This window comes from Meriones unguiculatus, chromosome 3, assembly GCF_030254825.1.
Source record: "Meriones unguiculatus strain TT.TT164.6M chromosome 3, Bangor_MerUng_6.1, whole genome shotgun sequence".
NCBI lineage: Eukaryota > Metazoa > Chordata > Mammalia > Rodentia > Muridae > Meriones > Meriones unguiculatus.
In genome coordinates, this window is record NC_083351.1 from 179,360,787 (window position 1) to 179,381,731 (window position 20,945).

At 37.5% G+C, this 20,945-nt stretch overlaps 1 protein-coding gene across 4 annotated transcripts in view; it reads right to left on the reverse strand.

Moving 5' to 3' along the window:
• Nucleotides 1-1,111: 1,111 nt before the first annotated feature.
• Ecpas (Ecm29 proteasome adaptor and scaffold) overlaps nt 1,112-20,945 on the reverse strand; it is a 116,349-nt gene continuing 96,515 nt past the window's right edge. For all 4 annotated transcript variants that reach the window (XM_021651804.2, XM_021651803.2, XM_021651800.2 and 1 more), the window contains 17 exons: nt 19,321-19,368; nt 18,118-18,239; nt 16,729-16,879; nt 14,543-14,608; nt 13,282-13,371; nt 11,992-12,058; nt 11,224-11,315; nt 11,081-11,147; nt 10,735-10,926; nt 10,059-10,267; nt 9,332-9,375; nt 9,043-9,235; nt 7,664-7,802; nt 6,235-6,340; nt 5,099-5,187; nt 2,735-2,806; nt 1,112-1,406 (listed from right to left, as the gene is read on the reverse strand). In XM_021651804.2, the coding sequence (XP_021507479.1) occupies nt 1,267-1,406; nt 2,735-2,806; nt 5,099-5,187; nt 6,235-6,340; nt 7,664-7,802; nt 9,043-9,235; nt 9,332-9,375; nt 10,059-10,267; nt 10,735-10,926; nt 11,081-11,147; nt 11,224-11,315; nt 11,992-12,058; nt 13,282-13,371; nt 14,543-14,608; nt 16,729-16,879; nt 18,118-18,239; nt 19,321-19,368 (1,887 nt within the window). In that variant the 3' untranslated portion in view covers nt 1,112-1,266. The remainder of the gene's footprint in view (nt 1,407-2,734; nt 2,807-5,098; nt 5,188-6,234; nt 6,341-7,663; nt 7,803-9,042; nt 9,236-9,331; nt 9,376-10,058; nt 10,268-10,734; nt 10,927-11,080; nt 11,148-11,223; nt 11,316-11,991; nt 12,059-13,281; nt 13,372-14,542; nt 14,609-16,728; nt 16,880-18,117; nt 18,240-19,320; nt 19,369-20,945) is intronic.

Here is a 20,945-nt window from a genome sequence, read left to right on the forward strand (position 1 = left end):
AGATTTTACATTCAGACATACATCAACACTCACACACATACATTCTGAATCATGATGTAAAAAGTTATTTTTATTGTGAGTCACAGTTAAAAAAATATTTAAAATACACTGGTCTGGAGAATATTTAACTAATAAACATGGAGTTTTGACCAAAAATATTGAACACAGAGATTCCAGGTGTTGATGTCATCAAGGAGACAGTATGCATATATAAATCAAAACTGTGCTCCAAAAAGACAAGCTAGAGCTTTTAGTTGACCATAGACACTTACATTAACCCTGCAGAAAGCAGGGATACACCCTGGCAGCAACAGTTTACTTGGAGTGGCGTCATGCTAATTTGAGAAATTCCCGACACTTAATTAAGGCTTTCCATCTGTCCTTTCATGTCATACTGGATGTAATGAAGGAGTAGAAAGTGTTAAGTTATTGCTACAGTTTTGGGATCTTAAGTGGTTGAAACCAAGGCAGTCTCTAATTTTTACTGTTTTAAATTTCGGAAAAATACATAATCACAAATACAGGCAGTAGAACAATCTTGTTTCAATCTATTTTCATCTTCCAGTAAAAGGACGTCAATCAGAATTTTATGGAACCCAAATTGTTCTCATCCTAGAAACATGCTGAACAACCATTTCCTGTGAATCCAGTGACACGAGTCAGTGTAGCTCTAGTGTAAGAACTGCTGTGTAACACCCTCAATGTACCTCCCTTGGGGAATTTCTAGGATAGGGCAGGGTAAACACTGGTTTGGTTTGGTAGCAGGCTGAGAAAAGTATCCAGGACAGGACATTAAACTCTGTGTCTATGGTCTTGGCTCCAGCCTCAGAAAAAAGCTAGGTCGTCCCCAATCCTATTTCTTCAGGTGTGCAAGAAGTGAGACTATAAATCAAGTGATTTACAGGATTACTTTCTGCAGTAAGTCTAGCATGGACATAATTCTAAGATTTTAATCCAGCTTGTCCTGTATTTCACTTTTAATAGTTTCAGGTTTTTAGCAATGATGGCTGCCAGACTTATTGACAACTACCTTTCGAAAACCCAAGTTCTTTTAGGCTCATTTAGCCCACATACTTAAAGATAAGTAAAATAAAGCTAATAAGGAGCAAAATTTAAGGCTTTATTATTATTATTATTTTTATTTTAGCCAAGGAATGATGCATGCTACAGAGTAATCTTCACTTTCCCCCACTTGGTTTTTAGAGAATATCACCATTTCCAATCCCAAAAGAACATGGCACTTATTTGTTTCTTTCCCTTCTTCATTCATTCCAGACTTTCAAGTGTTTTCTTCAATACTGAGGCTTTCTCTTGCAGCTCAGGTCTATTGTCTGTCTCCATAGTAGCTAAAGACTCAATCAAGAGTCCTCTGCATTCTGCTGTCAAGCTTTCCCACTGTTTAGCTTCTGAATGGAAAGAAAATAAAGAAAATCATCATAGAACAAGAAAGGAAAAAACCAAAACCTTTTTCTTCCATATATTCTATCCCCCAAACAACCACACAGCAACTCTATGATTAAGAGAACAGTATCACAGGGGGACAGGTGCCTCAAGCCCAGTTCCTGACAGCACCTGAAAGCTATCACAGAGCACCATCTTTCTCCAGTATGGCATCAAGGCACAGGAGCAAAACTGTCATCATGAAACAACAAAAACTTTAAGTAGGTAACAATTTATTACTTGTTTCTTAAAAGAAAGCCCCAGAGAACATATACATGCTGAAATTTTTAAAAAAAATAGGATGGCATAGCAAATCTTAATTCCATCTGTAATGTTTTGTCAGCTTCTAATGATGTGACTTCAAGGGAGTTATCACCGTTGTAAGCAGGGTTTCACTTCGTTCTCAAGGCTGGAATAACAGGTCAGTTTCATCACCTCTATCTTCAGGCAGGTTATTTAACCTCACTTTTATCATCCAGAACATATTAACATCTACCTGGGAACTGAGAATTCAACCATATGGCTAAGTGCTTAGGTTTTTTTTTTTTTATTTTAATAACAAAAAATAGATCATGTGATATTTAATATCACTGAGTCTAAAAGGTCCATTTTTGTAGACACCTATGATAGGTTTTGCTAAGCAAAAAAGAGGGAAAAGTACAAACGCCAAATTCACAAGGTAGTAAAAAATATTGTTTTATCTTCTACACTATTAATTCATGGAATAGGAGACTAGGAAAAAAAAAAAAGAAGAAGAAAATGAAGGAGGAAGGGGGAATGGGCCTCTTTTTGAAACCAGTGACAAATATGTAACACTGGGGGATGTGAGGAGAAAGCTATTTTTCTTCTACCATTGACACAACACTGAATTTATAAGATTTCTTAATGGAAAAAAAGAGAGAGGGAGAGAAAGAAAAGAAACAGGACTAAAAACATGCTGCTGTCATGTATGGTGACTCCAGTGGGTCTTTGATAAAGTGATCTGGCTCCCTTACTGCTGGGTCCTGTTACATGCACAGTCTACAAGTGTCAAACACTTCTTGTAACTTATCAACATGATGCCAGTGTTCGTGATAGAAACAAAACTTTATTACTTTGAGATAACTATCGCTCAATAATTCATCAGAAATATATAAACATAGACAACAAGGTTGAAGGCTTTAAAATCTAATGACTTTACTTTCCTACAGCCTACTCGGATGTGCACATACGGAGTATTTTATACCATAAAAAGCCATATGCCATAAAGTATCCTGTATTTCTGGTGCTCTAATCAAATCTATGAAGAACTCACCTTCAAGCTTTTTAAGCAGTAATTCTACCACAGACAGAGCTTCTGTTCTCACAGATGAGTAGGTCTTATTTTCTAAGAAGAAAAACATCCAATTCATAAGTATGACCTTTTGTTGGGGCATGGGGCTTTTTGAGAAAGGGTTTCTCTGTGTAGCCTTGGCTATCCTGGACTCACATCGTAGACCAGGCTACCCTCAAAGTCACAGTGATCTGACTGTCCATGCTCCCTGAGTGCTGGGATTAAAGGCGTGTGTTACTGCACCTGGCTCATAAGTATGTCTTAAAAATGGAACTTCCAAGATTTAATTACTGAAAGATACAAAGTTCAAACTCTGGATTCACTTTTGAAGTAAATTTCTATGTGATGACTATTATCAAGTATGCCCACTATTCAAGTAGATTCAAGTATATTCACTATTTTGAGGCACTGTAGACAGAAGCCATTAATCCTAAGTGGTAATATTTAAAAGCCCCATTTTAGATGTGAGAGATTCAAAAGGTATTATCCCAAATGTACAATCATCATCATGTCACACATAACACAGGTCTTTGGTTTGCATGATCCTCATTTCACTACCTAGAAACCTGAAAAGTTCTGTATCCAGAACTGGAAAAGCAAGCTATTTATATTTTAAAAGCAAGCTACTTCCAAGAATGACAAGTAAAACAAGCTTTTTTGGTACATACTCTTTCCCAAAAGGCACTGAATTTTTGGAGAAATTGTCAAACAGTTAATACATACAAAAAGTCCAGGGCAGGGAAGGAAGTACTACAAAACTGATAGTAACCCACCCAAAGGCCAGGAGAATCAGCTTAAAGGGACTTCCATTAGCCATATCTAGGACAACTAAATGACAAATTCATCAGTAAAAGTAACCAGGCACTAGAGAAATGGCTCAGCATGTAATCCTCTTACAGAGGCCCAGACTTCAATTCCCAGTACCCACACTGGCAGCTCAAAACTGTCTGTAACTTAAGTCCTAGGAGTTCCGAACACCCCTGGTCTCTATGGACACTAGTATTCATTTGTACAAACACATTATTAAAAATAAATCCTAAAAATGATTAACTATAAAACAGTGAAAGGTTGGGGGGAGGCTATGAATAAGTAACAGTTAACAACGCATAAACAAACTAAAATAATACAAAAGAAAATATTTTAATATAAAATAGATTATATTTATAAAAATATAAAACAAAAACATTTTAAAACAAAACGTTAAATAAAAATAATATGGGGAAAGGGATAGAATTAAAAAAAATCAACATAGAAAAAACTGGCTAAGAGAAGAATCATCAATGCATGCAAAATCTAAAAAATAAACTTTGAAAAGAAGTACATTTACATGGTCTTATAGTGTCTTCCCATGAACTGCTTAATAAATGCAGTTTTGAAGAGGAGAATAATCTTAAAGTATGTTCTCAAGCACTACCTATTAGACATAAGGAAAAAATAAGAATGACATAAAGAAAAAAACACGGCACCTTGATTAGGTAAAAAAAATTAACATTCAAAATAAGGAAAGCTGTGGATGAGGCGTGCCTCTTGAAGTGAGATGAAATCTATCTGATAGAGATAGATCACTATCACATGAAAAGAGACTATAAAGATATGACAATTTTATATTTTTATGTGGTCCTTGGCTATATTTTTTAATGGGGAGCTAGAGAGGATCCTATAAAAATTATTGAAATTACCATATGAATGAGAAAAAAATTAATAGAAGAACACTTCATTTATGCAATACTGTATAAATGATAGCCACACTGTTGTTATATAAAAAATATGCACTGAAGAATTTAAAAATAAAGGGACACACTGCAAGTAATATGTTTTTGAATGGCTCAGGGAAAACATACATACAGAAATGTAAAAGATAACAGAACAAAAGCATTAGTTGAAGACTCCTGATAAAGTATATACAGGTTCTATATAACCTATTTTAACAACTGTTTATAGACTGGGAACTATGTCTACATAAATGTTTAACACTGACATAAAGGTACAATCTAAAATTCTACTGTAATTCTGGAAAAATACTCTTGGTTAGGGAACGTATGGCACTGTTTTGTTTAGTCAGTAGTTCTAGAAGTCTAGATCCTGAGACTCAGGGTTACTTAAGCCAAGTGTGGTGACATAAGCTATAATTGTCACCACCTGGGTGGCTGAGGCCATAAATTCAATCCCCAAGCTAGGTTATCACAGAGAAACCTGACTCAAAACAAAAAAGGGGTGAGGATGCAGCTCAGTGGTAGAGGGCCTTGCATGAGACTGTGCCTCATCACCAGCACCAAAAACAAAATAAACAACAGTGAAAAAAAAAAAAAAAAAAAAAACATTGTTCAAATTCTGTTATTCACTCACCTAAAGAATAAGTAATTGATTTACAAGTTTCAAGAAGAATCTCAGCCAGAGCTTCAGGATCTGTATGTTCTTCTTCCAGAAGCATTAACCTAAAAACATAAAGGTGATATACATATAACAGTTTAAAAACTCCTAGCATAACTTCTACCTGTATGTGTCATTTTATGTTACTTCAGATACTAGCAATATCTAAATTAATTACAGGAATGTGTAAATTTACACATTAGACTATTATATGGCTGTTAAAAATAATGGCACCATATAATATAGGATAAACACACTAAAATCTAAAATCTATAGTTCTAAAGAAGCTAAACAACAAGTAAGACCCTAGGGAAGAGGCTGAAACCTCACTCAGAAGGGCAAACAGGATAGACATCGGAAGTAGGAAAAAACAAGGAACAGGACAGGGGACCTCTGAAAGACTATCATCAGGATTTGGAAGGCAATACTGAGACTTACAGCCAAACTTTGGGCAGAGAGCAGGAAACCTTATGGAAGAAGAGGGAGATAGAAAGACCTGGAGGGGACAGGAGCTCCACAAGGAGACCAACAGAGAAAAAAAAAAAAAAAAGACAACCCCAAAACAAACCAAACCAAACAAACAACACTGCCCTCTCACCCCCCGACCCCCGCAAAAAAAATCAAAACCCTGGGCCCAGGGGAGCCTGCAGAGACTGATACTTCAACCAAGGACCATGCATGGAGAGGACCTAGATGCCCTGCTCAGTTTCCAAGTTGGTTCCCTAGTAAGGGGAGCAGGGAATGTCTCTCACTTGAACTCAGTGGCTGGCTCTTTGATCACCTCCCCCTGACAGGTACAGCCTTGCCAAACCACAAAGGAAGACAATGCAGCTAGTCCTGATGAGACCTGATAGGCTAGGGTCAGATGGAAGGGGAGGAGGACCTCCCCTATCAGTGGACTGGGGGAGGGGTATGGGAGGGGGAGAAGAGGAAGGGAGTGTGGGATTAGGAGAGCATGAGGAAGGGGGCTACAGCTGGGATACGAAGTGAATAAACTGTAATTAATACTAAAAAATAAAAATTAGAATAAAAAAATAATCTATTGTTTAAAATGTTAAGAATTCCATTCAATGGGGAAATAAAATAAAAACCTGAATCATGAAGTAAATTACCCCTGGAAAAAAGCATTCATCGACTGGAGGACACCTAGCTGCACTTTCCACGTGCTGAGTCTTAGCCGCTCACACATCAGTTTGCACATCTCCTGCCGATAACAACCTGGGAAGAAGACGAAGTAGGAAAGAAGAATTTAAAGAAGTGAGAAAGAACAAAGGAGGGAGAGAAAAAGAGAACATAACATTAAAAGAAAGGCAAAAGTGGAGTAAGGTGAAAGACAATAAATGCCTTTAATTAAACACATGGAATCCCCACCTCCCCCGGAACCCTTCACACTATATCTAGTTTCCAAGTAAATTTCCTTGATCAGAAACCCCTACACACACACACACACACACACACACACACACACACACACACACACGTTCTAATCCTTTACTCTTGAGGTATCTTGTCCTCCATAGAATAAACACAGCAGCTTAGCTACACTCCCCTTCCCCTTGAAAATTCCCCAAAAAGTGTAGCACCCTCTGGTGTCCTCTGCCAACTGTGGGTTTATAAGTTAGTCCCAATCACAAGTGTCGCCATCATTATACAATTAGAAATATACTAATAAGATAGGAGTATAGACTCAGAAAAATAAAAACAAACAAGTTGGTTTTCAATGCTTAGAACAGGGCTTTCCCAGCTTCTGACATTGCAATGCGACATCACCTTTAACATGTCAGGCCACATTCATAGCTACATGTGGTCAGTAGGACCACATGTAAGTTGGATACCGTACTATAAAATTAGTACAGTTTAAATAAAAAACATGAGAGGATGGGGTAAAAATTCTACACTGAGAGAACTTTGTACTATTTTGTGGTTTGTTTCTCTATTTAACAGAGAAAAACCAGAAATTTCAGCAGATGATGTGAGATGTGAGAAGTCAGTGAAAACAACTTGGTTCTTTTCTCAGTAACTGGTAAACAAATGTATATTTCTTTATCTTGTGTTAAACTCTTTTGCATGTGATGCTCTCTTTCTTATGGAATTCCCTACTTTAACTTTCTCTAGCTATCAAGCAAGAATTATCAAGCAAGAAATTCTTTTGTTTAAGCTATCCAGACTGTTTTGTTTTAAAGATTTATTTTATTTTTATCCTATTTATTTTGTGTCTGAGTGTTTTATCTGCATGTGTATCTATGTACCACATGGGTGCTTGGTGCCCTTGGGTGCACTGGGACAGGAGTTACAGTGAAATAACAGCTGGGAATCAAACACATCAGGTCCTCTGGAAGAGCAGCAAGTGAATGTGCTTAAATGTTAAGCTAACTCTCTAGCTCCCAGTATAGTATCCCTAATAAAATACTGGATTTAGAATAATTCTCACTATTAATATTCAGACTACATAAGGAATTGATTTGTCACACAGAAAATCTGTGTTCTTGCTAAGTGACTTCTGGTTTCAGCACTTCTACAAATGTGTGTTCCAGTGCTTACGTTGGGTTTCTGGGTTCCTGGGCCATGCTTTGCCCAGGCTCTCAAAGGCACCCAGCAGAGACTCCACTTGCAGCTCTCTTTCCTTCTCATTTTCATCTTCAGCTTTGCTGGTCCGGACTCCCATGCTTTCAGGTGAGTTCTAGGATATATCAAAGACAATGAAACAAATTTCTAGTATTCCTTTCTTCAAAATTAGAGTTATACTTTTAAAAAGGCTGTAGAACAGGAGATATGACCAAGAAATAAATGCTGAGTTCTCTACCATGAATTATTTTATTTGTATTAAAATTATACATTTCTAATAAATTTGAGAAATTTGTAGATGAAAGTTGAAAAATAAAGTATGTAATAGTATTCTGAATATAACTTAAGAAGAACTGTATTTGGATCAAGAGAATTAAAGACAGAAAAAACTTGGCAATGTTTCAAACACAAACTATTGAAAAACTGGAAAAGGGTCCAGAAGTCTCCAAAACCCACAGAAATACCTACAACAGCCTTATTACTGAAAGAAAACAATTCTATGAAGTAGGAACAACACAAGAAAGTTAAAATATGTCATGCTTTAAAAATAAGTAGGTCAGGCTAGGCAGAGTGCCACATGCCTTTAATGCCAGCACTTGGGAGACACAGGCAGGTGGACTACTGAGCTATGTGGTGAGTCCCGGATAGGTAGCACTACATAATAAAAAGAGCCTGTCTCAGGAAACAAAACAAACAAAACAAAAACAAAAACCCAACCAAATGGACCAACAATATCCTTCTTTCCTTGTGATGCCCACTTTATTAAAAAATGAGCACATTGGTTTCCAAATTAAGTCAGTCCTTTTTTTTTCAAGCAAAAATTTCCCCAGAACAATGCAGACGTGAACTATCCGACACACAGTATCCCTTGTCTTCCCAGGAAATGACGACTCGGCATGTGCACACACCAGCCAGGAAAAGTTGATTATGGCAGAAGTGTGCTACACAGGTACTCTCTCCCTTCCCCCACTGACGGAAAAAGGATGTCCACAGGAAAAATTACCTTTCCTAGCCCCATCTGCTAACAACTGGGCTATGATTAAGTGATGGCCAATGGAACACGAATCAACAGTATTACTATGCTGTTTCTGTTTCCAGAACTTTTCTTGAGAGAAATTATGTGCTCTCTATGACCCTAACTTCATCTCCTCTGTCATCTGCCTGGGACCCATAGACCATTAGGATAATGTATAAGAAACAGATCCCTGAAGACTTTATGGGGCTTCCAACTATCAAGTAAGAGACAAGCTCTTATTTGAGGCCACAATCTTTTGGGGTTTTTCTGCTACTTTACAGCTAAACTTGTCCTACTAAAAACACATAGCCAAGACAAAAGAAAACCTACGTAGGCATACCTTCTTGATGAGGGGTATTACAATGTCAGAAAACTCCTGGAATCTGTCTTCTTTGGTGGCTTTCAAAACATCAGCTGCACAGCTGATTGCTACAATCTTATATTTGAGATTCTCTTTGCAACATTCCTTCATTATAGCCTGAAGAATTTCATTTATAGTGGGTTGATTGGGTACAGACTTTTCCAACTCTGAACTATAGGATTCACACAAAAACATCAGAATAGTTAAGAAAAGCTACAGCTTTAAGCTTCATTTTAAGAAATGGTATGCTCATTCAAAGAACATTTACCTGCAAGCTGTTACCACACAGGCAATGGCTTTCAGTAATTCTTCCTGATAAGTTAAAGATGAAGAAATGCTATTAAATCCCCATGTCACATTCTCTACACGATGATTATAATCACCCTATGAGAATTTTATACCAATAACACAGCTAACATTTGTCTTCCCTTCAACCCACTCATGTACATTACTGAGATTCACCCAAACCATGAGCCTCGAATTTATAAAGGCCCAAGAACTGGTAACCAACATCACAGGCAATTCAGTATTATGTCCACACAAAACTGGTGGTCACCAGTGACCTTTGCGAGTACATACTGCCCCAATCTCATATTCTCCATGGAATACTCACTATACATATTTTTCTATAGCCCTGTGTAAAAAGTTTCCAATTGTCAAGCCCCAGAAATGGGCACACTTGATATCAGGACTAGCAGTTTACTGTACTCAGCTTCACGTATGTCCAATTCTGGCTCTACTGAAGGTCAGTGCACATGAAATGCTGACCTGGTTTAAAAGGCAACTTGTAAAGCTCAATATGTAAAATACACCAAGCTCCAGTATTACTATGCTTTATTCAAGAACATTAGACATAATTTGATGTAAAATGTCATAATCGGGCAAAGACCTCCAATAGCTAGAAACCCTAGCTGCAAAAATAATCCAAAGTCAAATAAATTCAGATTGCTATTCTACAGTCAGCTGCAGTCCCAATCCTTTAGCGTGAATTTTACCTTTCCTGTCCATGTTCTTCCAGCCAGACCTTGCACCAATGCACTCAGTATCATTCCCAGATAAGGAGGTACAAGAGAGCTTGTTTGTTTTGCAATTGATGCCATAGCAATTGCACCCTGGGCTTTCATCTTCCAAGATTGTGACTGCAAAGCCTTTTGGGTAATAGTAATCAACTCCTGTAGGTATAATCGAATACCTCCAAAGGAGCCTACATTCAAAAAGAAAGAAAAGGTAAAACACCTCTTAAGTGACAAGAAAAAGAAAAGATCTTTTTTAAAATGTGAGTCAGCAAATGCCCTTCATCTAAAGCAATGACTGTTAATTGACAGAACACACCACCTGCTAATGGGACAGACAATAAGTGGGTAGTCTGGCTCCTTTTTGTAACAGGAACTCATGAACTTGGACATACTGCCAGGTTAAAAACACAGCTCTACAATAATACTCTAAGGCCACATAAAGTCACAGCTACATTCAACTAACCTAAGTAAAGTTCTACTTTGCTTAGACACAGTTTATATTCTCTCACACAGATAATAAGTTCCGAGTGGCACTTTGCAAACTTAGAAATGTGCTCTAAATGTGACACAGGTTGTTCAAGTCCCTGGGAGAGTTATGAATAGACAACATGAGTCAAAAGTTCCAGCTATGTTCTTTAAAAACACATTTACTAACCAGGTACATTTTCCTGCCACACTTCAGTCCACAAATTACATTCTTCTTTTTCAGATTTCTCCTCATCAGCAATTTCATGCATGCCTAGAAACGCCAACGGCAGAACTTCTTTGGCATGATTCTTCAATACATCAGGGCTGTATCTTCCAATCGCATGAATAGTCAGAGCACAAGAGGTCTTGTAGACAGGTTCTCAAGAGAAAAAGAAACCGAAATTTTGTTAGCATTTAACTATTTTTCAGGGTAAGTGCTCTAAATAAACCAATTTAAAATGTTTCTCCAAAACAGCATACAGTTTATTTGGTTACTATATAAATTTAAAATTATATAAAAAAGAAAAAGTTACCTTCTTTCTCCATGTACCAGCTACTGAGCTTCTGTAGCAATTTTTCAGTGCTGCTATCCCGAGAGGTCTGAAAAACAAACAATCCTAGTCATCTCCTTATAATTACCACAGTTGTTCTTAACTGAATAAAAAATTCAACTCACTCGAACTAAATGGCCCATGGCGAATGCACAGGATTTCTGAATTACGCTGTTCCGATCTGTCAGACCACTAAGCAAAGCACTCATAAGTTTACCTAAGAAATAACAAAACACCCAATTGTGTCATTACCCAAACATTATGTCGTATTCCCAGAACTAAAATCCCATCACCCTGAAATAAGCATGTTTAAGACACAGTATTTTAGATCTTTTAACATTATTTGTACTATCTTTCTCTCATTTGATTTAAAAATCAAAAAATAACTTCTGTCCAGAATATTGTGAAAATGGACAAAAATAAGAACTGCAAATAAAAACACTACTTAGGAGCCTATATAAAAAAGAACTCATGTTAAGTTAGCTATAAACAGTAAAAAAAGAAAGTAAAACTCTGCAGAATGAAAGGTACTTTTACGTCCTTATGCCACTGACAAACTTACTTGTAAAGCAACAAAAGTTTGCTAACAAAATGACTGAGTCAGAGGTTTGAGCGAAGGCAAAGCACACACACATGTCCAAATAATTTTTCTTTTAAAACTTTGAAATAGTCAGGTAGTGTGGGCCTTTAATCCCAGCACTTGGGAGGCAGAGGCAAGTGGATCTCTGTGATTTCGAGGCCACCCTGGTCTAGAGTTCCAAAACAGCCAAGGCTACACAGAGAAACCTTGTCTTGAAAAACCAAAAACAAACAAACAAACAAACAAAACAAAACAAAAACTCTAAAATAAATATAGCCATGAAAAAGTACCCCCAAAGATATGAAAAACTCACCTGAGTAAGGTGTTAGGTCCTGGGGACATTGAGTAGTTAAAGACACAATGACACTGGCACAGCCTCCCTTTAAGGTCACAAAAACAAAGGTCAAAATTTGATGTCACAATGTTCTTTAAACTACTTTCTTTAGGCACCAATAATTTAAAGCTAAGACACATAAAGTCTAAAAGCCCCTCTGGGAGTCAATATAGAAAAAGAAAAACATTAGCAATTGGTTATACAGAGATTATTGTTTTAGAAGTAAGAACTTAAGAAACTGTAAATAGGAAAAATATGTAAGAAAAATATAGAAAAAATATAAAATAAAAAAAAAAAAAGATATTCTTCTACCCAAGCACCTACTGACTTTTACATAAAAACATCTAATCACAAAATTGTCATTCCTTAACAAGTGACTGAGCTTCTCCACTAACTGGTAATAACAGAAAATCCAAGTGCACTTACATGGTAACCAGAAACAATTCTACTAAACCCAGCAAGACAAGCAGAGCTTGATAGCATACGGGCATGACATCATACAAACATGATGCCTATAATCCCTGCACTAGGAAATACAGGTATAAGGATCAAAGGTCAATGTCATCCTCAACTGTATGGGAAGTCTGAGACTAAAGGTAGGCTATCCTAGACCTTGTCTCAAAGAAATAAGTAATAAATAAATGAATACTTTAAATCAGTTACACATTAAAAAATCACTCATGTAACCACAGAAACAAAAATATTTTACATGCATTATGTTTTATAGAAACATTAAAACTTTTAAACATGACACTCATTTTTTTATTTAAAAAAGTTACCAAAAGTACATACTTCCTCTTATAAAAATCCACTTCTATGAGGACCTGGGATCACATCAGCATCCACATAAAAATCTGGGTTTACAATCTGTAAACCTAAGGCACTGTGGGGCAGGGACAGCTAGATTCCTAGCACCTAACTAAACCAGACTAGGCAATCAGTGAGCCCTGGTTCAGGGAGACTGTCTCAAAAGATAATGTGGAAAGCAATAGTGGAAGGCATGCAAAAAGTAAAAATAAAATAAAGACTCCTCTGACCTCCACATGTACGTACATACATAAACACACACAGACACACACACATTATTGGGTGTGGTAGCACAGGCCTACAACATGTCTCCTGATAGGAGGAGGCTGAGACAGGATGACTACCCTGAGTTTGGGGCCAGTCTAGGCTCTATAGTGAGTTGAAGGCCAGCCTTGGCTGCATGACAACTTGTCTTTAAACACACACTCACAAACACACAAACAAACACATGCAAATTCTTACCTTAGTTCCAAGACCCACACCACTTCTGATCAGTTCACATAACCTAGGAACTAGCTCACCCAGCACCGAAACATCAAGATATTGCAGGCACTTTGAGAAAGAATAAATATAAAGATAAGCCTGAGAGAACAGGTCAGTACCATATCTTCATTTTAAAACTACCTATGTCGAATATGTACCCACTAGATTTAACAGAAAGTTGAAATGTCCCTGGTTTGATTTCGCTCTGGTTGAATTAAACTACCACAGTTCTACAAACATAAATTCACTCGCTAATGGTTCAACATTAAACAGAATAAAACAAAATAAGGAAAAAGATTCACTAAAAGAGGAAATAAACGATTATCCCTCTCTTTTAATCTTCCTCTATCAAGCTTTATCTAATGTAAAATGCCTAGATTAAAATTGACCTTCCAGAGTAGGTCTAGCCTACTAGATCCCAAGTGAGTCAGTTTCTTAGGTGACTTCACCATAGCTTGTAATACTTTTTAAAACACAAGCACACACTTTGTTATTTATAAATACTCCAATGTTTGCTAAATACTCCTATCACTTGCCCCAATAATACAACTCAGACCTAAGATTCTTAAACTGAATATTGGTGGCAGTCCCCAGTAGACACTAAAACCTAACCATTGGCCCGATTGTGATCTCCTTAGCAAACAAATTTTGGTGGCTTGCAAATTCTTAATAATCACTACAGGAAATGCCCAAAAGGTGACTCTGCCAAACCACAAACCACCACACGCTCTTAACTACCTATGTTTCTGATAGCTAAAGCACATCAGTATTATTCACCTACCTTCTGTGCTGCTTATTTCATTAAAATACACACCTTCGGGGCCTTTTCTAAAGAAATTTCTCAAGCAGAATCAGGCAAAAAGTAATGATAATAATAATAATAAAACAAATACATAACACATCTCTGAACCCTTTTAAAATAAGTAGATCAAAGATAGAGATATTACATTATAGATAGATCTATTAATACATTGTTTCCCATGTAACACAAATTTGGACTAATTCTTCTATTCAGAAAATTTACTTCTATTAGTAATTAAGAAAAATGCTTATAAATATGTACAATTTTTATGTCAGTTAAAAACTTAAAAAATTTGAACAAAACCACTGCAGTTGTTGCTTCACAGCACTTTCCCAATCCTCCCCTTCAGGTTGTCTCATGTCACACAAGCATGAAAGTTTTGGATAACTGCACTTAAGGAGAAGCAAAGGAGCTTTTCAGCTGTATTTGGAAACTCACCATGCTGATGGTCTCCATCATGGGAGAGGACTTGGCGGCACTGAGTCGAGCACTGTCCATTGCAGCCTGAGGAGCAGCAAAAATACAAGTCGCCAGTTACGAATTAGCCACACAAACACCAGTTAAAGGGTCTTGTGTTCAAACTAAAGGCTTTTAAATAATGAAATCAGATGAAAGTCTAATTCTGATTTCTTCTGACCTCACTTGACAATTTAACTGTAAAATTAATATCTCCTTAAAGATCAGAAATTCAGACACCAGTTAGAAACAAACAAAATATGAGGGCTGGTGGTGAAGCTCACTAGTATACTATATGCTCAGCATGAACAAGGCCCTGGGGTCAATCTCTCATACTACAAAAAATTAGGCAATGATTCATTTACTAACAAACACACTATGGCTCTAAGCAAGTCAATCAGCCTTCCTGAACCTCAGTTTCTCAATCCATTTAAAAAGAAAATACACTGAATTTCTACAAAAATGTTTAAGAAGTTGTCTTAAGGGAAAAAAAAACAGTGTATGTGTGAGTATAATCCATTTAATTCTTTAACTTTAAAATGTGGATTCATATATACAATGACATTTTGACCAAAATTAGCCTAGGAGAAAGGTTATTACTACTGAGAGAGAAAAGTAAGGCATGCAAAAGTGATTTGCTAAGGCTTCCAAAGCATATATAATGTATGTCTCTTAATCCCTAATACAAGTAAACCGTTTATAGGTGGTGGTAAATCTACTACTGAGAGAGGAAAGAATGAGTAGTAAAGAAACAACAGTATGAAGAGGTAAACAAAACAATTAATTTATTAGAGTAGATTATGAAAATTAATAATCAAATGGTGAAATGAGAGAAAACATTGAAGTTATATATTATATAGGCCTAATAGTCCTAATAATGAATAAAAAACATGAATAAAAAAAAAATCAAGAAAAGACCAGGCATAGAACAGAAACACAATTGACTGAAATATATAAATGGCTAAAAGAATTTAGGAATTAACAGTTTTGTCTTTTGATTTTTTTAAGTAAATATAGGTATGTGCAACTGATAGTGTATTGCCCGCAAAGGCCAGGGTCACAGAGAGTTATGAAGTGCCTAGCGGGGGTGCTAAGAACTGAACTCCAGTCTTCTGCAAGAGTAGCTAACTGCTATGGTATCTCTAGTTTGGAATTAGCTCAGTGGGTACAATGCTCCAAGCACAAGGTCTGGGTTTCAGGGGATGGAAAGAAGACGAATGGGCTGGTGCTAAGAGTATACAAAGATAATGGACAATGTAAAAGAAATGTTACTCAGTTATTCAATTATATTCAATTCAATGCAATGCAACTATATTCAATTTTTCAATGTTATCAAAGATATAGAGAAAAGGGGGATTTATAACCTTTAATGTTATAAAACCTTCCTACAAAAATGTAGTCACCTGACTTTAGTATAAATGAACTTAAAAGAATGAAACGAAACATATATAAACATTATGCCCCATTAAATTTAGAAAGCAGTTACAGAACAATAACCGAAATCTGGTTTTGTTTTTAAATTGAATATTTGGGGGCTTTGTGGTGTATGACTCGGAAGGAGTTTCTTAAAGCCCCAAGACCCTGTTTGTAGTGGAGACCTCTAGGGGATTACTTTCTACCCTTCCAGGCTGATTTAATTTCTCCTCAGCAAGTATGTTATAGACAACATTTAAAAATAACTCAAAGACAAAGCAGAGCAATTTTAGACCAAAGTCTAGGTATATAAATCTTAAGAGATTTTTGTAGATGGTTAGGTATAGGCCCCTTAAAAATAGAAAAGTAATTTTTAGACTGTTAAAATTTTAATAAGGGGCTGGAGAGATGGCTCAGTGGTTGAGAGCACTGTCTGCTCTTCCAAAGGACCCAGGTTCAATTCCCAGCACCCACATGGAAGCTCACAACTGTCTGTAACCCCAATCCCAAGGGATCTGACACCTTCACGGTAATAAAATTAAATAAAAAAATTAAAAATTATCTAAGTATATACAAGCGGGACAGGCCTTCCCCCTTCAAAAAAAATCTAAAATACAAACAAAGAAAACTCACTCCCATGTAGTGTTTAAGAGTGAAGGCCTTATCAGTCATGGAGTTTGTCTACGGACACTGGATGGATCTTAATAGTGACCACACCTCATCAATACTTAACCAATGTCCTGCTATCGACTCACCTTTTCTTGTTCTGTAGCCCGGAGACTCAAATAATTGAGAACTTGAGGCTCCAGCACACTTAAGGACTCTAGTAGTGCTGGGATGAGTTTGGGTGCATGTGGTTTCAACATGGCTCCTGCACTTTTGCTGATCTTCACAAGGGTGTTAATGCTAGACACACAGAAAACATCACCTGAGTCCTTTTACCAAAAAGAAGCCGCCCTACAATCTAATCATTAGTTGCATTCAGGAATATACTCATATTGCTCAAAGCCTAGTCCTGGCAACTGGGAGGGGGGTTTCTGGTTATGACTGAATTCAGGGTCTCTCGTCTCTTGGCATTAAAAGAATTATAGATATTTTTAAGCAAATACACACAAAACGTACAGAGGCTCTTTAAAAAACTGATAGTTTATAGGAATTCAAATTCAGAGTTCAGAGTCTATCCATTACCATCTTAAAACTGTTTTTGATTTGTTTTCTTTTGTTTGGTTAGTTTTTTTGTTGTTTGAGACAGGGTTTCACTATGTACAGCATTGGGTGACCTGGAACCTGTTAGGTAGGCCAGGACAGTCTTGAACTCAAGAGATCTGATGACTTCTACCTCCCAAATGCTTGATTCTTGAAACTTTTTAGCAGTCCCACCCTTTCTCTTTTTCTCTAACTTGACCGCATTTAACATATCCCCTGTACATATATGTAGGCTAAACCAAGTAAAGGTTCAATTATTTTAAAAAATATGGCTTATGCCATAAACGCCAACATTGTGATGCGTGAGGCTGGAGGACCACTAATTTGAGGACAGCTTGGGTTGCTATATAGCAAATATGGGGCTAGAATGAGCTACATGGGTAGACTCTGCCTCCAAAACACACAAGGCTCTTTCATAAGCAATGCTGTCTGCACCCTATCCCACAACATCAGGAGGAACACCCTGTGGTGTCATCTTAGCCTATTAGCATAAGCACTGGGCTCAGGTTTGGACTGCCTGAACCATCCTCAAGTTTCACATTTGCCTCTGAGCTAGCAGATTCAGAAGGCACTAACAATCACAATATAGATTAGTTTACAATACAATCACAATATAGATTAGAGGACAGCTGGTTATACCAACAAGCAAGCTCCTCAAGACCTGGGGCATAACAGATCAATGTGCTTGCTAAGGAAAGGGGCCAATGACAGTAAAATAATATGGAGCCCAAAATGTTAGCTGAAATCAAGGTCCCCATTAAACATGACTATAAAAAGACTATGACTCACATCTTTTCATAAGTGCTTAAGTTACCTCAGTGGATTTTCCTCAGTCCATTTTCCGTAGTTTTAGGAATCTGACATTCAAGAAAACATATTTTCTACAGACTGGCTAGGAACTAAATAATCCCAGTACATTCACTCCGACCAAACCACACCTGAGGGCTCGGACTTCCGTCACAGGACTCATCATTCCTTTGTCCAGAAGGCAGGGCAGGAGGACAGCAATGGTTCTCTGGCCAGCTGCTCCTTTGGCAGGGTCACACATTTTCACACAAACCTCACATACAAAGAGCAGGGGCGTTAGTGAGGCTGGCCTCTCAACTATTAAAGCATTTCTCTGACAAAGTGCTTTTGTTATGTCACTATCAGGAATAAAAAAATGAGTGAGTCCACTTTCTATGCCACTATGGGGGTTGGAAGAGCTAGAGAAATGACCTGTACTGAGTCATTTCTATAGAGGTCTGCCATATCTAAACAAATCTGATAACACTTTATTCTCTAATTTTTTACTTTCTGATTTGTGAGAAACAAAGACGCTGAAAAAGCACATTGTAAAGTGCTTTGTATAAAATCATCTTCAGCAGAACAGGTGGCAGGAAAACATTCTGGTAAAGAACACAAACCTAGATGTGAGAGGCACCAGAATTTAAAGCATGCACACCAGAAGACGGAACCAGATTCCATTACACATGGTTGTGAGCCATGGTATGGCTGTTTGGGAATTGAACTCAGGACTTTTGGAAGAGTAACCAGTGCTTGCTCTTAACTACTGAGTCATCTCTCCAGCCTTAATCTTGGAACTTTGTTTTTCGAAACAGGTTTCTCTGTGCAGCCTTGGCTATCCTGGACTCGCTTTGTAGACCAGGCTAGCCTAAAACTCACAGCAATCCACCTGCCTCTTAAAACATACCTTTACTACTCGTTAATATGTTTGATGACAACGCTTACGCAATCAGAATGTAAATTACAAAATCAAGTCCAAGTGGCAGACTATTTAGTTTCAAAAAGCTTGCCAAGGTCATAAATTTGGAAATGATATTAAAAGAAAGACATATATGGTTGCATTTAAGTAAGTAATGTCTTCTTCAGGGTCAAAGGAAAGGCATACACCTCATGTAGAGGCCTGCACAAAAGCTCATTATTTAAGGAAACCAAAAGCATACGTTGTTCAAGATACACTAAGCATAGTGTCATGGGACCCACTTTCTTATCCACTGTTAAGAGCAGTAAATACACAAGAAGCCATTTACAAGGCAACATTATCTCCTATGACCAAAAACCAAAACCAAACAAAAACCCCCACTGTCCAGTCCACAGTGAGGCCTGCCCTACTCTCACCATGAGGTGAACGTTCTCACCTTGCTCAGAGTTCTCAGAGCGAGTTCTGCTGCTTTCCGCACAGACTCCTAAAAGTAAGAAGAGTCTGGCATTATACATACTAGATAGCATTCATTCTTCTCAAGTCTATGTCTAATTAACTACCTTAGATCCTAACACAAAGCAGTAAACCATAATTTTCAATAACAGATTTAAATATATGTTGCTCCAGTAGGCTCTTTGCCCACTAAGGAACATCTATATCTGATCTATTTTTAACCATATAAAAATATAACCACAAACTTCCAACAGCCCAAAAATTAAATGTTTTATAAATACATAAGAATCTCTGTGCAGATTCTAAAAGAATTAAATTTTTCTAATGAATAAGATATCCTTGTTTTTAATTGCTGAGTTGTATTCCATTGTGTAAATGTACCACAATTTCTGTATCCATTTCTCAGTTGAGGGATATCTGGGTTGTATCCAGATTCTGGCTAGTATGAACAAAGCTGCTACAAACATGGTTGAGCAAATATCCTTGTTGTATAGTTGAGCATATTTGGATATACGCTTAGGAGAGGTATAGCTGGATCTTGAGGTGGCACCATTCCTAATTGTCTGAGAAAAGTGCCAGATTGATTTCCAAAGTGGCTGTAGAAGTTTACATTCCCACCAGCAGTGGAGGAGGGTTCCCCTTTCTCCACATCCTCTCCAGCATGTGTTGTCACTTGAGTTTTTGATCTTAGCCATTCTGAACGGTTTAAGGTGAAATCTCAGGGTCATTTTGATTTGCATTTCCGTAATGACTAAGGATGTTGAGCATTTCTTTGTTTCTCTGCCTCAGCATTTAAAAACAAGGAATTCATGAAATTTGCAGGCAAATGGTGGGAACTAAAAAAGATCATCCTGAGTCAGGTATCCCAGAAGCAGAAAGTCACACAGGGTATATATACTCACTTATAAGTGGATATTAGACATATAATATAGGATAAACATACTAAAATCTGTATACCTAAAGAAGCTAAGCAAGAAGGAGGAACCTGGGTAATATGATCAATCCTCATTCAGAAAGGGAAATGGAATGGACATTGGAAGAGGGAGGAAACGGAATAGAACAGGAGCCTACCACAGAGAGCCTCTGAAAGACTCTACCCAGCAGGGAATTGAAGCAGATGCTGAGACTCATAGCCAAACTTTGGGCAGAGTGCAGGGAATCTTAGAAAGAACAGGGAGATAAAAGAACTGGAGGGGACAGGAGCTCCACAAGGAGAGCAACAGAACTGGGCACAGAAGTCTTTTCTGAGACTGATACTCTAACCAAGGACCATTCATGGATACAACCCAGAACCCCTACAGCTCAGTATCCAAGTGGGTTTCCTAGTAAGGGGAACAGGATCTGTCTCTGACATGAACTCAGCGGCTGGCTTTTTTATCACTTCCCTCTCAGCGAGGAGCAGCCTCACCAGGCCACAGAGGAAGACAATGTAGCCAGTCCTGATGAGACCTGATAGGCTAGGGTTAGATGAAAGGGGAATAAAACTTCCCCTACCAATGGCCTTGAGGAGGGGGAATGAGAGTAGAAGAAGAAGAAGGAAGGGTAGGATTGGGAGGGCATGAGGGAGGGGGCTACAGCTGAGATACAAAGTGAATAAATTCTAATTAA